Consider the following 15618-nt stretch of genomic DNA (forward strand, 5'->3'; position numbering starts at 1 on the left):
ACATTTGAAATATTGGTATTTTATCGATATTAAAACCCTAAAATAACAATTTTATCCTAAAATTCTATCCAAATGGAATTCTTAACTAACTTTTTTATCTTAGGAAGTCTATTTAAATCTACCAACGTGGCGCAACATTTGGCGAAAAGTTGGAACGCCAAGTGCCGCAATGCCGTGATATGGCTAAAAGTTTAGCTTTATATATTAGTTATATGATAAAACGAGTTAAAGTTATCATAAAAATATTGAAAGTTACAATTATATTATTGTAAAAAAATTTTAAATTTATGTCAAATTTACCGTCTTTTAATAAAATAATAATTAAATATGGAGTCTATCTCATTCAAATTTACTGTATTATTTAAATTCGAAGAATTTTTTTAAGGAAAAATTATCAAAAATAATACAAACTTTGAGCGATCCACTAAAAACAAGTCAAACTTTTAATTATTTCTAAATAATACAAACTTTAAGGGATATCTACTTTAAACAAGTTATTTTACCTACAACTTATTTAACCGGTTATTTTTTTTATTTATCTTATAAAGTTGTTTAATAGTTTATAAAAAAATAATACAATGTCACGGGTTTCATATAACCTATTCATGAGGTAACTAATCGGCTTTAACTTGTTTAACGCGGGTACCCTCAAAGTTTGTATTATTAAAAAATAATTAAAAATTTGACTTGTTTTTGACGGATTGCTCAAAGTTTGTATTATTTTTGACAATTTTTCTTTTTTTAATTTACAAACTTCAAAGACCTAAACCCAAAAAACTTGTATACCTCAAATACAAATAACATGTTTGATTGTTTTATGAATAGTGTTGAGAAAATTATTTAAAATTATTTAAAGATTTTTTTTAATGCTTATTTCAAGTTTGTATTTTCCCTATTTACCCTCTCACTTGGATAAACTCAAATATACATCAACACATCACAAACAAACTTAACAAACTTATATATTTTTTTTTCTTTTTATATTCTATTTTAATTTATTTATTACTTCTGAAGTTCTGAGGGAAGTATCATTTCCTACTAAAACCTGCATTCGAGTTAAAGAATTCTCCAATGGCGGCACACCAAAACTATCAATTTATCACTTAAATTCTTCATTTATTAAACCTTAAATTTGGAAAAGAAATTAGGTATTAATTAATTTGATTGATAATTGTATGAGCATAATTAATTTTGTATAAATTAGATAAGATGGATTATGCAGGAAATTGGTTTAAATGTTTGATTAGAAGAAAACAAGTTGATTCTGTTCATCACAATTCTTCTTCTTCTACAAGTGGCCAACCAACGCTTGCTAGAGCCTTATCTGTTCCTCATATCACCGCCATTGGTAATATTCTTTCTTATTTATTTATCTATTTATTTATATTTAGAATTTGCTAAATGTATTTTAATTTCGATTGCGTTTTATTTTACTGGGTTTATTTTGCTGTGATTTTTGATGAAGTATCAATTGGTTGATCAGGTTGTTAATAGTTGTTATTATTATAAGAGCAGATTCTTTCCAATTAATTTATTTTAAATTTTGATTCAGATTAGCAAAGTTTTGTGTAGTGCAATAATGTAGTTTATTATACTTCGTATATAAGAACCAATTGGTCTTGTATGGACCCGGTCTACAATAAATAAAACTAGCCTTGTGGCCCGTACAGTGCACGGCTTGTTTATAGAAAATTGCATTGAGAGATGAGTGAGGAAATACCAATAAATAATTATGAGTGTAATATGTAATTGAAAACATAATTAAAGAAATAAAAATTTTGGAACTTGAATTTAAAATGAGACTTAATAGAAAGAAGATGGAGGGACTAAAATCAAAGAGAGAAAATAAAAAGGTTGAATTAAAGAGGGGAGATGAAGATAAAGTGTTTAATGAAAGAGTTAAGAAGAATTGTATTTATGTGGAGAGCCTGCCAGAATGCTATTCCTACAAGGAAAGGCATTAGCTCTCGGGTTCCTAATTATGATCCTACTTGTTATGTGTGCCATCAAGATGAGGAGACAGTGCTTCATGCTATAAAAGAGTGTACCCTTGCTCGTGATGTCTGGCTTCGTAGTAATTTCAGTTATGTGCAGGATTTAAATTTTAGAAGTGATGGATTGGTGGGATATTGCTTGAAGGAGTTGGATGAGGTTGAGGTCGAGAATGTGGTGACTCTTTGTTGGGCGATCTGGGGTGCTAGAAACACCTATGTTATGGAAGGAGCTCAACCTAATCCTGCTGAAATTGTGGCATATGCAAGCAAAGTGTGTGGGGAGGTGAGGTGTGAAAGGTCCAAAGGGGGAAGGAGTGATCTGCAGGCTGCTACCCAGCACCCTGTTGCTTGGGTGAAGCCTTCTGAGGGGTGGGTTAAAGTGAATGTTGATGCCGGGCTTTTGGTTAATGCTGGTTCTGGATTGGGGGCTGTTATTAGAGGCTGCTTGGGGGAGGTTTTGGGCTGTGCAGTTCATCAGTGTAAAGAGAGATGGGAGACTAAAGTGGCAGAGGCTAAAGCAGTCTGGTTTGGTCTGAAATTTGCTGCAGGGAGGGGTTGTTCTAAGGTAATTATCGAGAGCGATTGCTTGATGGTTGTCCAGGCTTTGCGTGGTACAGGAGGAGGTCGAAGCTCTTTCCATCTTCTCATTGAAGATATTCTTGATCTATGTTCTAGCTTTGATGATTTTGTTTTTTCTTTTGTTAAACGTAGTGGTAATAAAGTCGCCCATGCTTTAGCTCACTTCCAACCACGGGATTTGGGTGATAGACGGTGGACTATTGATGTACCTAGCAATATTATTGATGTTGCTTTGAGTGATCTGGTAATATAGTTTCTTCCCTTGTGGGAGTTCTTCAAAAAAAAAAAAAAAAAAGAAGAATTGTATAATTAAAAATAAAAAATATAAAACGACATGTGGCATTTGAAGAAGATGATAGAGAAGTGTAATAGAATGATGACATATGTCTTTTTTGGTTTGCTTTTTTAAATACTAAGTATAGATTTGATAATATAGTGATATAATCACTTTTTTAGACGATATAATTTTTTTTTTTAAGTCATATTTTGAATTATATAATCTCATATTAAACCATTTAATGAGATTATATAATTATCTTTAGGATGATAAAATTTAAAATCATCTTTTGAATGATGTTATTTACTATTTGATACTTTTTATAATGATAAATTCACTTTTTGAGTGATACATTTACATAACAGTTTCAAGATGATATAATCACTTTTGTAGTAATATAATTACATTTCGTATGATATAATCATATTCGTATGGTATACTAGAAGGTTAGGTCTACATAAGTTATTGTAGACCGGGTCTATTCTAGTCTTTACCTATAAGCACATTAACTTATCAACCTAGTTTTTGCCTTTTTGGGATATTCTAAACTTTCTCGGTTTCTTCTAACTTAGTTAACATGTTTGAAATTGAACAATCATAATCATGTGGGGTCTTATACTTTTATTAGACTCGTGTCAATGTATATATTTACAACGTATAATTTTGGCCATTGCTATGTGATAAAATGAAGATACAGTATTAGGTTTGAAATCATGCATTGACAACTATCCCTAAAGAAATCATGTCGACTAAAATAAAGGGAGGAAGTATCTATTAAACATTTAAACCATTAACTTTCTGGAAAATCTTACCAATTTTATCCACATTGTGTTATTAAACATTTGGCATTAATTGTATGGGGTCGCATTATTTTCACTAATCATGACCAAGTTACTCGAATTTGAAAAGATTGTTTTTCTGTTTTGATTCAAGGCTGAATTTTGCTATTTTACTTAAAATTATGCCTGAACTCAAATAATGTCTTATGGCTTGTTTGGCATCGTTTTTCATTTTTAGTTATTTGATTTTTTGAAAACAAAAACCAAAAACAGGATACAAGTATAAGGTGTTTTCAATTATCGTCCATTAGTTTTCAAAATTATCATGATTTTAAATATTTAATAAGTTTGACCACTTCTTAATTCATTATATGACAAATATCATATTTTTCTTAAAACAAAAAAACCATTAAATAGGAAACCACAATGATACTAAATAGACCCTTAGCAATTGATTATGAGTTCAGTTACAATACTAATTTGTTCATTTATCAAATATGTCAGTAGGGTCAGGTTTAAGTGGAATAACTTCAGACGAGGTCATTTTAGTCGGATGATTTCAGGTTTGGGTCAAGCAATGCTTGTTTTCAAGACTTTGGACGTCCTACTGTTTCGAAATAGCAAGTCATGATAAGCAGTCATTTATAGCCAATTCTAACCATATGGTATTACAAATGATGTTTTACTGTTTAAGTCCAATAAAAATCATGCTTAATCCAGTGATAATGAAGGATGAATATTTTAATTTTTTGTTTTTTCATGCTGAAATGTTCTCATAAGTTTCACTTCATTGCATTGAATTTAATTGTTTTGGATCACAAACTGTTTTGGGATGTATGGGTCTGGAACTTTGGATACATTTGGGTTTAAGTTGCCAAGTTATAGTCAATACCGAATCTTGGTGGTGTGACGATTTTTGACAGGTTTATTTAATATTTATTTGGCCAAGTTTCATATACTCATATTTTATTGATAGTTCGGAATATTGGGTTCTATACTGATACTCAAAGCTTGAGTAAATTAGACATTGCAATCATTTATCATCAGCACCATATTATAGCTTAAAATTGCATGATCTGTTGGTTTATTGTGCTTGTATCCAACTCATCTTCATATATTTCTGTATGTCAATGGTATACTAGATATATGGGAGCACTTTATTGTGTATTTATTTCTGTTAACTAATTTATTGGATACTCAGGAATTGGCACAACCATAGGAGCTGGAGTTTATATACTTATTGGTACAGTTGCCAGAGAGAATACTGGACCAGCCCTGACTCTATCCTTTCTATTTGCTGGTATAGCTGCTGCACTCTCTGCATTTTGTTATGCAGAGCTCGCCAGTCGGTGTCCTTCTGCTGGCAGCGCCTATCATTACTCTTATGTATGTGTTGGAGAAGGGTTAGTCTCTCAATATTATGTGCTCCTTGGGCAGTATGTTAGTGTTTACTTCATTTGTTTTTTCAGTGCGTTTGTTTTGATACAACTTCAAAGGAGGATGGTAGATCTCTTACAAGTAATTCAAATTTAAATTTTTAAAATAGTAATCTAGTCTTAACTAACTACTATACTGTGTCAGCAATTAATTTCTTATGCTATTATTGACACTATAACTTTCATCAACCACGTGCAGGGTTGCATGGTTGATTGGCTGGGCTTTGATGCTAGAGTATACAATTGGGGGAGCTGCAATCGCCCGTGGCATATCTCCAAATCTGGTGAAGTACTCAGGAATCTTCTTGTCATGTTCACCGATCTCTTTGATCTTGCTGCCAGATTTCTTTTCTTTCTTTCTTTTTTTTTTATTTTTGCAACTTTTTTCCTCCATACTTCTTGTTCAAGTAACACACACATTATTACTTTAATGCTTTTGGTTGCTTTAATGTTATGGTTTGCATTTAGATTGGTAAGTATCGGAAATGAATAATGATTCTTATTCTCTTCGAAAGAATACTTAGAAGGGGTAAACAAAATTCTGTCTCTCTTCAGTTTCTTTTTTATATTTCATAAAATATGACAACGACAAACGACACTTTCTGCACCCTCAATATGCTGTAGATTTGCTTCATTGTGCTCCTTCTAATCTTCTACAGCCCCATTATGCTTTGATCTCCTTGATCTGTAGTAGCTTGAATATCTATATGGGTGGTTCAAACAGTCAATGTTTCATTTATGGGAGCTAAATAAAGTTCCTTTGCTTAATTTATGCATTCTGTACTTTCAAATGGCTGTTACTCATTGGTTATTGGCCTTTTTTGTATCAGGTCTTGCTCCTTGGCAGCAGTGATAGGCTACCTTCTTATCTGAGTCGTCAATATATTCTTGCTCTTGATGTTGTTGTTGACCCTTGTGCAGCAATTCTCATAATTATTGCCACCGTGCTGTTGTGTTTTGGTATTAAAGAGGTACTGCTTTTCGTTGTTCCATATCCTTTTAACTTTAAAAAAGCACTTTTCATTTCGTCTTTGTTGAGGTTTCACCATATCTTTTTTAATCAACTGGATCACTTGATGTTGTAGAGTGCATTTGCACAAGCTGTTGTGACATCGGCAAATGTCTGTGCTATGCTTTTTATTATAATTGCTGGGGGATACTTAGGTTTCAAAACTGGATGGGTTGGCTATGACCTCCCCAAAGGGTAATGATCTTGGACCATGGTTTGCATATTGGGATGATTGTAAATTCCTTTGTGATAGTAAATTAGTAAGTCCGTTGATTGTTTCATTTTTTTCTATATCTAGGTACTTTCCTTTTGGCATAAATGGAGTGCTTTCTGGCTCTGCCACTGTATTCTTCTCTTATATTGGTTTTGATGCTGTTGCTAGTGCTGCTGAGGAGGTATATGTTATTCATATCTGACCAATTATTCTGTTTGAAGTTAGTCATTGACTTGATTCTACTCCCATTTTGATGAATTTCTATTCACTTTTAGCTTTCACCTTGTAGGTGAAGAATCCAAAGCGAGATCTACCGTTGGGTATAGCCTTTTCATTGTTAATATGCTGTGCATTGTACATGCTGGTTTCTGTCGTTGTTGTTGGTCTGATACCATATTATGAACTTGACCCGGACACTCCTATTTCCTCTGCGTTTTCTAGTCAAGGGATGCAATGGGCAGCGTAAGCTATCATTACCCGTTCAATGCATGTTTACTTATTGTGCTATTTTTGGGAAATCTCTGTTTCATTTTAGTTGACTTTGGATTGAATGCATTTATAAGTTTTATATGGATTTATGTAAAGGTATATAATCACGATTGGAGCATCAACAGCTCTCTTTGCGTCTCTGTTGGGTTCATTTCTTCCACAGGTAAAGTTATATGATAAATCATAGAAAATTGTTCTAGTCAAATTCAATGAGCTGAAGAGATGATGCTCTTGTTGTTACTCCAATCATTATTTTTTGATTTATTTATATTAATTTAATTCAATTATTAAGCTGTTTTCCTTTTTCAGGGAGGGGAGAGGGGGGGAGGGGGGGGGGGGGGAGGGGGGAGAATCATAATTAGCTGTAGATTTTCATTTTGATTCTTTTGCTATATCTTGCAGACCTTAATCGTATGATAAATTATCAATTGTTTAAAAATAATGCATGCTCCAAAGAAGTTTATCTTGTTTGCATTTTGCAATAGAAATCCTGTTCAAAATAAAATGTTCAATTCAGAAACTTAGTTAAATACATCATAGATATTAAAAAAGAGAAGGAAATTGGTATGTTGTCTAGAATAACCCTGAATATTGACATTTTTTACCCTGAACATAGCTTTCATATATTAGGATCAACCAATGTGACATGGTCACTCTTTTGAAATGTAAATAATAAAATTAAAAAAATAAAATTGAATGGTGATGGTTTGGAGAAATAGCTAATGAGGAAGAGGTTTGAGGAAGTCAGAGAAAGAGAGAGAGATAACGGGAGAGATAGCTGACATTACACTGTCATTATCATCAAGGTTATTTTAGACTTAGAACATTATCCAATAGGCCAGGCTATCATGGATGATTTACATGTGAGAGGTATTTAAAATAACACTATTTCACCACGTTACTTTACATTTTTTTCGAAAAATCTACAGTTTTTTTTTTACTAATTGCTATAACTCAAATGTAGGTTATCTCCTAGATAATGTATAAATTGCTAATGTATTAGTGTGGTGTATTCTCTTTAAATAAAGAGGCTTTCAGGTAATTTCTAATTACCACAAGTAGTTGAAAAAAATGTCACAGGAATTTTTAGGCTCGGTGCGTAAAAATAGTTTACATCTTTAACTTTAAGACTCATTTAAGTCAATGTTGCGGCAATTGCACAACAAGAATTGTTGGTGATATCAGTAACTACTCCCTCCGTTCTTTTATGTTCTACTCAGTTACTATAAATACGTAATTTAAGTAAATTTTGAAGAATGTTAGTGGGTGTAAGATAAAGTGAATTAAAGTAAGAGAGAGAATATGAAAAGGTGGGTTTGTGTAAGAAAAAGGTAAATAAAGTAAAAGAGACTATGGAAAGATGTAATTATTTGGTGGTGAAAGGGGTAAGATAGTAAAAGTATTATACCAAACATAGAATAAAGTGAGTAGAACACAAAAGAATGACCTAAAATGGATAGTGAATAGAACCAAAAAGAACAAAAGGAGTACTAAAGTCTTAAACTATTACGATTATTTAATTATTGATCAGCTCATCAGATTGCTGTACCTAGGTTGATTGATGTGACTATAAAACGCTTCAAAATTATCGCATTTAAGTAGATGCTGGAAATTCAAGAGAAATGGCTACTCCCTTTGTCCCTAATTATTTTCCCCTTTGACTTTTCATGGTCCCCAAGGTTTTCCTTAAAACATATATATCTCCAACTTTATATGCGCGAAAATTACAAATATTTGGTGTTCTTAAAATAGATGTTTGTAACGATTTTGACAAGATATCATTTGACTATATTATTTCTTATAGATTAATGAGGATTTATGTTCAAAATTTTCAAACTTTTGATCCCAAAAATACAATGGGGCAAAAAAAGGGGGATGGCTATTCTTTTCTATTCAATGTTCTGCAGTAGAGTCTCTTCAGTTCAGGCTACTTATAAGCTAGTTTGAATATTTAGTAAAATTAGCTGTGAATGGAGATATCCTTTTCGCTTGACTTACATATTAACATATATTTTGATTTTTCTTTTCTAAAGCCTCGAGTCCTCATGGCGATGGCTAGAGATGGCTTACTACCCTCATTTTTCTCAGACATTAATCCACATACACAAGTTCCTGTGAAGGGTACAATTGTAACTGGAGCGTTTGCTGCAATATTGGCATTCTTCATGGATGTTTCGCAGCTGGCAGGAATGGTATAATTTACAGCTTTCTATATCAGCTTAGCAGATGTTTATAGGTAGAATAATCAATTTTTCCCCCTTTTCACATGTTTATTTACTACCTCCGTTTCATATTATTTGCAACAAGTAGACATTTTTCCTCTCTTCTTTATGTCAAATCGTTGCAAATAATATGAAACGGAGGTAGTAATTGATTTCCTTAATGATGTTTTAATTCCCAAAATATTACAACTTGAAAGATTTCATTTAGCGCAAGAGTGAGATGGTAAAATGATAAATGATAAAACTCATTCTTTACTTTTCAGTATGTTCACATCTGGTGATTTTAAATCTTAATGATACTTATGTAGTTGTGTTGCTATAGCTGTTATTTTCTGTCCAATTTTGTATGATGATTTTTAGTGGATAAGGTGACAAATATGTACAATATCTATTGAGGTTATAGCCTCTTGCTTGAAAACAAATATGTTTCTTGGTGTTCACTTAACTCGCAAATATGCTCTAATAGATGGAATAGGGGACGTTGAACCTATAAATTTCCAAGAAGGGCATGTAGAAGCTGACATAGTCATCACATCCCACTGTGAGATTGAACACGCTATAACGTACTGCCGTCTCCTCTTTTCCCTCAGACTATGAGTTCCTTAGAAATATACTCTTCCTAATGGAAAGAAAGAAATAAATGCATAAGGAGGGTGGATAGTAGAGTTGTTTAGGCATTTAAGTTGGGCCTAAAGATGCATATTTCTTTTGCAGATATTTTAAAAAAAATAAAATAAAAAATACTAAAGTCTTTATTTCCTGGTTTAGAGACCAAACCCAGGGTTGCTTTCAATTCAATGTCGATAATAGTTTTCCTTTTTCTTTTTTAGTGCAATTTCTCCCACTCTCATAGCAGAAAGGTAGGGGCACTCCTTTTTTCGCTTTCCAACTTCCCTAACCATACCAAAATACTATACCAATGCAGATCATAATTAGATTGGTTGCTACTTTGCTTGTAATTTATTATGTTTGTTTAATTAGAACATGCAGTTGGTGCAACATGGAAAAGTTTTGAGGATGAATGTCAGTTCAATTTGCAGATTTCATTTGATCTTGTTTAATTTGGTAGAAATCTTGACAAAATTAGCTTTCAGAGAGTATATTTTCGTTCTTTTCCTTTATCATGTCATTTGCTTAATATTGAGTTGTTATGTGGAGCATGTGTAATCATGTTAAATTAATAACCATGGTGAGAGTATAATTACTAGGTACTAAAATTAGAGAGAGTTTCTTTATTCACCCCTTTATTTGGGGATTTTAGAAGATAAGAAGTCAGGAGAGGAGGGAAAAGAGTAAAAGGATAAATGACAATTACACAATTTTGTTTAAGAAATATGGTGGTGTTTTAGATAACACACTGGAATACTGGATCCTTCGAGCTCTTTAAGAGAATGAAACTGTTTTGGATGCTTTTTGTTGGTTCACATACAGAACTGGAATAAGAATTTATTTATTTATTTATTTTTTTTATGTTATTTGGAGTGCCTGATATATATCGTCTACGCAGGTTAGTGTAGGTACTCTTTTGTCTTTCACTATTGTTGCCATATCTATACTTATAGTCAGATATGTTCCCCCCGATGAGGTGCCACTTCCATCATCGCTTCTGGAGTCAACATGTGTGGCTTCATGGGATTACAGTGCTATCGTTGACGAGTTTGATGGGGAAAGTACAGAAAAGCAAGTTGGCACCTCCAACAATGAAATTCAACCGCTACATCACCATGGGAACTTAACAGCTGGACATCCTCTGATTTTGAAGCAGTTAGCTGAATGCAGTAGTAAGTTTAGAATATTCTACTTTAATTTAGAATTTTCTCAAAATTAGTAAGACTGAAGACCTTAATAATTTTGATAACCAAATATTTTATTCCGAAGAGAAGAAAAGGACAGTTCAATGTTGGTGCCCCTCTTGATGGTAGTAAGGTTATTCTCTTATTCTCATGTTAAACCTTTAGCTATGGAAACAAGCTTTATAACATTAACATAATTATTAAATACCTCCTCTGTTACACTAAAATTGCAACACCTATGTTGGCTCAATAGTTTACGCAATAGGAGAGAAAACAATTGGGTTGCTAACCCATGTGATTATACAATTAAAATTTATTTTAAGGAAGATAGGAAGGGGGGTGAGGAAGAACAAATGGGCCAACGATAAGAGATATGTAACAGAGTTAAAACAGAGAAGCCAAACTGTTTTTAGCACCAAAATTTAGCAACAGACATTCTGGTATTCTGTTTTGACTGTCTATGTCCCTGAATTCCAGCGATTGTTTGCTTGAAGAGTTCTTATGATTGGTTTAAACTGATACTTGTTTATGTAGAGGAGAAACAATCGTATTCCAGAGAAAAAGAAAAGGATAAAGACTCATTTAGTCAATGTAAGAATCTGTTACAGAATTCAATTTTTCTATCTCTATTCTTGCTATAATTGCCATTAACATGGAATTAATAAGCAGTTGAACTTATCTCTTGCTTCACCCAAGTATGAGTAAAGCTGTAAAAGTTACCAAAAAGGGAAGTGTTGCAATTTTTAGCAAATACAAAGTATAGACAAATTTAGGCAGCAGTATCAGTTTAAAATTAAACCTCATGGGTGCTGCTAATATTTTCGTTTGTAAAAAATGTAAATTTTATGTGTAAACTATTCTAATATGTTGATGATTATTGTCTAAAACTAAAATCACCTTGCTACCATAAAAGATTTCAGTACATTGTTACTATGTTACTAATGTTTGGCCTTGTTGTATAATTTCCTTTAACACTGTGTTTGGATAGAACTTTTGGAAGGAAAGGGAGGGGAAGGAAGATGAAGGAAGGGGAGGGGTGAAGAAAACCAAATCCCTCATTTGGATAGCAGAGTAAATGAAATAAGAGAAAGTGAGGGAATTTGCTTGTTCTTGTGAATTTTACCCATGGCTGAACTAATGATTTTGTTCTTGAGATATTATGTATTGAAATTCTCAATTTTTCGAAATAAAAAATTCACATATCAAAATTTCTAAATATAAAATTCTGGAAATATAAATTCGTACATATAAATTTTCCAAAACACAAAAAACCTGTAAATCATTTCTCAGTCGATTTTCCAACAAAATTTTCAGAAAATTGATTTTTGAAAATTAAAACCAAAATTTCTGAAAATTGATTTTCGAAAATCAAAACAAATTGGTTATAGAAAAAGAAGAACACATTTTCTAAAAATTGATTTTCGTTTGTTAAAACCTTTTTTTTTTCCAGAAAATTGATTTTTGAAGAACCATAACTCAATTTTGGATATGGGGCAATTGATGTGGTGGAGGCTACAAACAGCAGGTTTAGGGTCGGTGCTGGAGAGATTTGTTCAGTTTTCCTTCCAAATCTTCTCTAATTTGGAAAGATTTGTTTCTTAATTGTGGAAGGAAATTATTTCCTCTCATTTCTCTTCCTCCCAATTCCCTCAACTCCCATCTTTCCTATCCAAATGGAGGAAAATTCATCCCTTCCTTTCCCTTCTCTTCCCTTCCCTCCATCTCTCTGCATCCAAACAAACTGTAAATGTAAGAAGTCATATGTCCAGCCTCTTTATTTCAAATATTGTTATTGCTATCTTGTTAATTCTCTTATTTACTTCCAGATATTTCACATGCACATGATGAGAAGAGGCGGAGAATTGCTGGTTGGGCCATAATGCTTACATGTCTGGGGGCATTTTTCCTCACAATTGCAGCTTCATACGTGGGGCTTACCAGGTTTGTAATTTGGAATTGGGGGCGGGAGGTTTGACATCTTGAATATAGTTTATTAGTCTTTCTCTAGAGCATAAAAAAGATGTAGGCAATTCACTTACCCTTCAATGTTTAAAGGCTTCATAATAATGAATTAATGATTAGAGGGATAAGGTAACCTGTATGCCATTCTATTAATTTATGTGGCATTATCTTGGAATTTCTCTTTCGTTTGTTGCTTTTCAGTTAATGATCTTAGATCTACTGTGTCAATTTAGCTTGCTTTGATAGATATTTACATGCCTCCTTTTGTATACATGATTGATAAAAAATTAGTTATACATCGTCACCAAGATGCCTGTGCTTGATATGGAAGGTTTAGATTGAAAAACCCCATCATGTCTTTGGGCTGCCATTTGTTAAAATTTTATCAGCAAAATCAACAAATATCATGCAATCCAGGGTGCAGCTTACAAGTCAACAACAATTACCAGCCAAATTCAATGTCTTCTTTCCTTAGCCTACTTGGACCTCTTAGTCTCTTACACTTCTTTCTTGTTTTGCGTCTGGACCCCACACTCCCAAATAAGAAAAGAGGATCATTAAAGGCACTCTTAAATCTTAATGTGTGAGATGTGTAGTTAAGTTAGATGATTCTTGAACAAAAGCTAGAGCTTTTGTATCAAGTGGAGGTATTGGTATGAACATGCTACAAATCAGCAAATGTGATAAAATTTCATTTTAAAGCTTTGTTGAATGGATTCGTCCTGTATACTTTTCTTTAATAAGGGCCTAAGGCTTATACGTCGGAACATGAGAGTTGTTCATGAAAACTTCACTGTCTAGGGCTGTGCCCCTATTCGTTCTGCATAAAATGATAATTTAAAGAGATTATAATACAAGAAAAAAAAAGGCTAATTGTAATGTTTAGACCAGTAATATATTAATTGAAATACATATCAAATTCATGTTATTGTAATCTTAATTTAATTTGGTGCTTTTTTCTCCAGTATACCCTGCTTCACATTATTTGTGGTGGGTTTTGCACTTCTTATATCCAGTTTGATAGTTCTCTCATGTATTAATCAAGATGACGCAAGGCACAGCTTTGGTCACGCAGGAGGTACTTTAACCTTGCTATTGAGGGGATTATTATTTTTATTTTAATCTGTGAACACTCAACTCACCACGAGTCAGGGTATTTAGCTCTCGTTGAATAATTTTATTGTGCACTTATGGCATGTACTTTTAATTGTTTCAGGTTTCTTCTGTCCATTGATCCCTGTGCTACCTGTTGCTTCCATTCTCATCAATATGTATTTGCTGGTGAATCTTGGGTGAGTGTATTTTAACATTACCTCCTATAATTCTACCTGAAATGTCTGCTAGTTCATTGAACATGCATTAGTGCATTATTATGGACCATTTGGTGCAAGATCATAAATTGAGCTTGTTAATGAGTACAGTGTGTGTAATTTGTACATCAAGTGCCATGATAATTCATCTCAACCCCAAGCATGAGTACCATTCATCATTGTGTGTGGAATGTGTACGTCAAATGCTTAATTTAGTTCTTTTTTCGTGGTTTTCTTACCTTAATCTCCAACCCCATATTCAAAATTATCAATTTGTGAAAAAATTGTTGTTATTATATTAATTTTCACGTAGTTTTTTTAAAGTGGGGTTGAAAATAAATTTGGTATCGAGATATAGCAAAATAAAAGGAGATGACACATTAATTTAAATTTTAAAATGGCAAAATTAGTTTTAAAAAATACAATAACGGATTGAATTAGGAAATTTGAAGACTTTGTCAGAGAAAAAAAAATACTTCCTCCGTTACATATTATTTGCAACGATTTGACATAAAGTAGAGAGGGAAAATGTCTAATCGTTGCAAATAATATGTAACGGAGGTAGTAGATATTTTGGTCTAAATGTTGCCTGAGGTTTTTTTTTATTTTTTTTAACCAAATTGTCGTTTGGAGTTAACTTTTTTTACCGTAATGTCGCCGTTATTTTTTTACCAAATTGTCACTAGGGGTCTTTTTTATTTACCAATTTGGTCAATTGGCTGGCTATGCCATACACTCTATACCAACTTTGTTTTATGATTTTCAGGGCTGCCACTTGGGTTCGAGTGCTTGTATGGATGACAATTGGAGTGCTTATTTATGCATTATATGGGAGGACTCGTAGTGAGCTACGGGATGCAGTCTATGTGCCTGCAGCGCATGCAGATAAGATCTTTCGTGGTTTGAGCAGTCATGCCTAGGCAATTATACAATATTAATTGAATGCAGGATCTAATGCATATGAAAGTAGTTCTATACACAAATATTACATGGTTTGTTGTTATTAAGTAGATGTTCGCAATGTATATACTGGTATATGATTTTGTTTGTAGCTGTTAAATTCATGTGTTGTCTGGGTTGCAAGTATCACATGGGTTTGTAAAATTTTGTGCCTTTCTTGTCCGTAATTGGAAAACCTAAAATACTTTGGGAAATGTCCCACATATTTATTTTTCCCAAGATTAAACCTTTGAATTTGATTACTATGCATTAGCCTTCTTGTTTGATTTAACACCACTTACTGTACGCAAGCACTAAGTTGTTTGTCGAAAAATATTGCAGGAGGGAAACAAAAGTCGAGGCTAGATCTATGTGCCCGGAAGGGATGGCAATGGGTGGGGTCAAATGGGAGACCTGCCCCATCCCCGATTTAGTGGGCCGAGGATGGAAGGAGGTTTGGCGGGTGATGGGGCGGGGATGGATATAAAAACTGTACCCGTCATGGGTGGTGGGGCGGGTATGATTTTTAAAGAAATCCGCCCCATCACCCGCTTCATACTATTTTTTGTAAAGGTTGAAACAAGCTAGGAAGAGCTTAGAATCTAGACTATAATA

At 33.1% G+C, this 15618-nt stretch overlaps 1 protein-coding gene across 4 annotated transcripts; it reads left to right on the top strand.

The window, feature by feature from the left end:
• Positions 1 to 941: 941 nt before the first annotated feature.
• LOC110721181 (cationic amino acid transporter 2, vacuolar-like) lies at positions 942 to 15295 on the top strand. 4 transcript variants are annotated; one of them, XM_021900319.1, is made up of 16 exons: positions 942 to 1148; positions 1205 to 1348; positions 4831 to 5032; positions 5265 to 5349; positions 5896 to 6036; positions 6151 to 6269; positions 6373 to 6469; positions 6578 to 6750; positions 6874 to 6940; positions 8811 to 8969; positions 10507 to 10780; positions 11327 to 11383; positions 12619 to 12733; positions 13720 to 13832; positions 13971 to 14046; positions 14831 to 15295. In XM_021900319.1, exons 2-16 carry the CDS (start codon positions 1210 to 1212, stop codon positions 14982 to 14984), a joined length of 1971 nt encoding a protein of 656 aa, XP_021756011.1. In that variant the 5' UTR covers positions 942 to 1148; positions 1205 to 1209; the 3' UTR covers positions 14985 to 15295. The 4 variants fall into 4 exon arrangements, with proteins under 4 accessions (XP_021756011.1, XP_021756010.1, XP_021756012.1 ...); XM_021900318.1 differs by having other exon boundaries at positions 942 to 1348; XM_021900320.1 differs by lacking the exon at positions 11327 to 11383 and having other exon boundaries at positions 944 to 1348.
• The last annotated feature ends 323 nt before the right edge of the window (positions 15296 to 15618 follow it).

This window comes from Chenopodium quinoa, unplaced genomic scaffold, assembly GCF_001683475.1.
Source record: "Chenopodium quinoa cultivar QQ74 unplaced genomic scaffold, ASM168347v1, whole genome shotgun sequence".
In the NCBI taxonomy this organism is placed as follows: domain Eukaryota; kingdom Viridiplantae; phylum Streptophyta; class Magnoliopsida; order Caryophyllales; family Amaranthaceae; genus Chenopodium; species Chenopodium quinoa.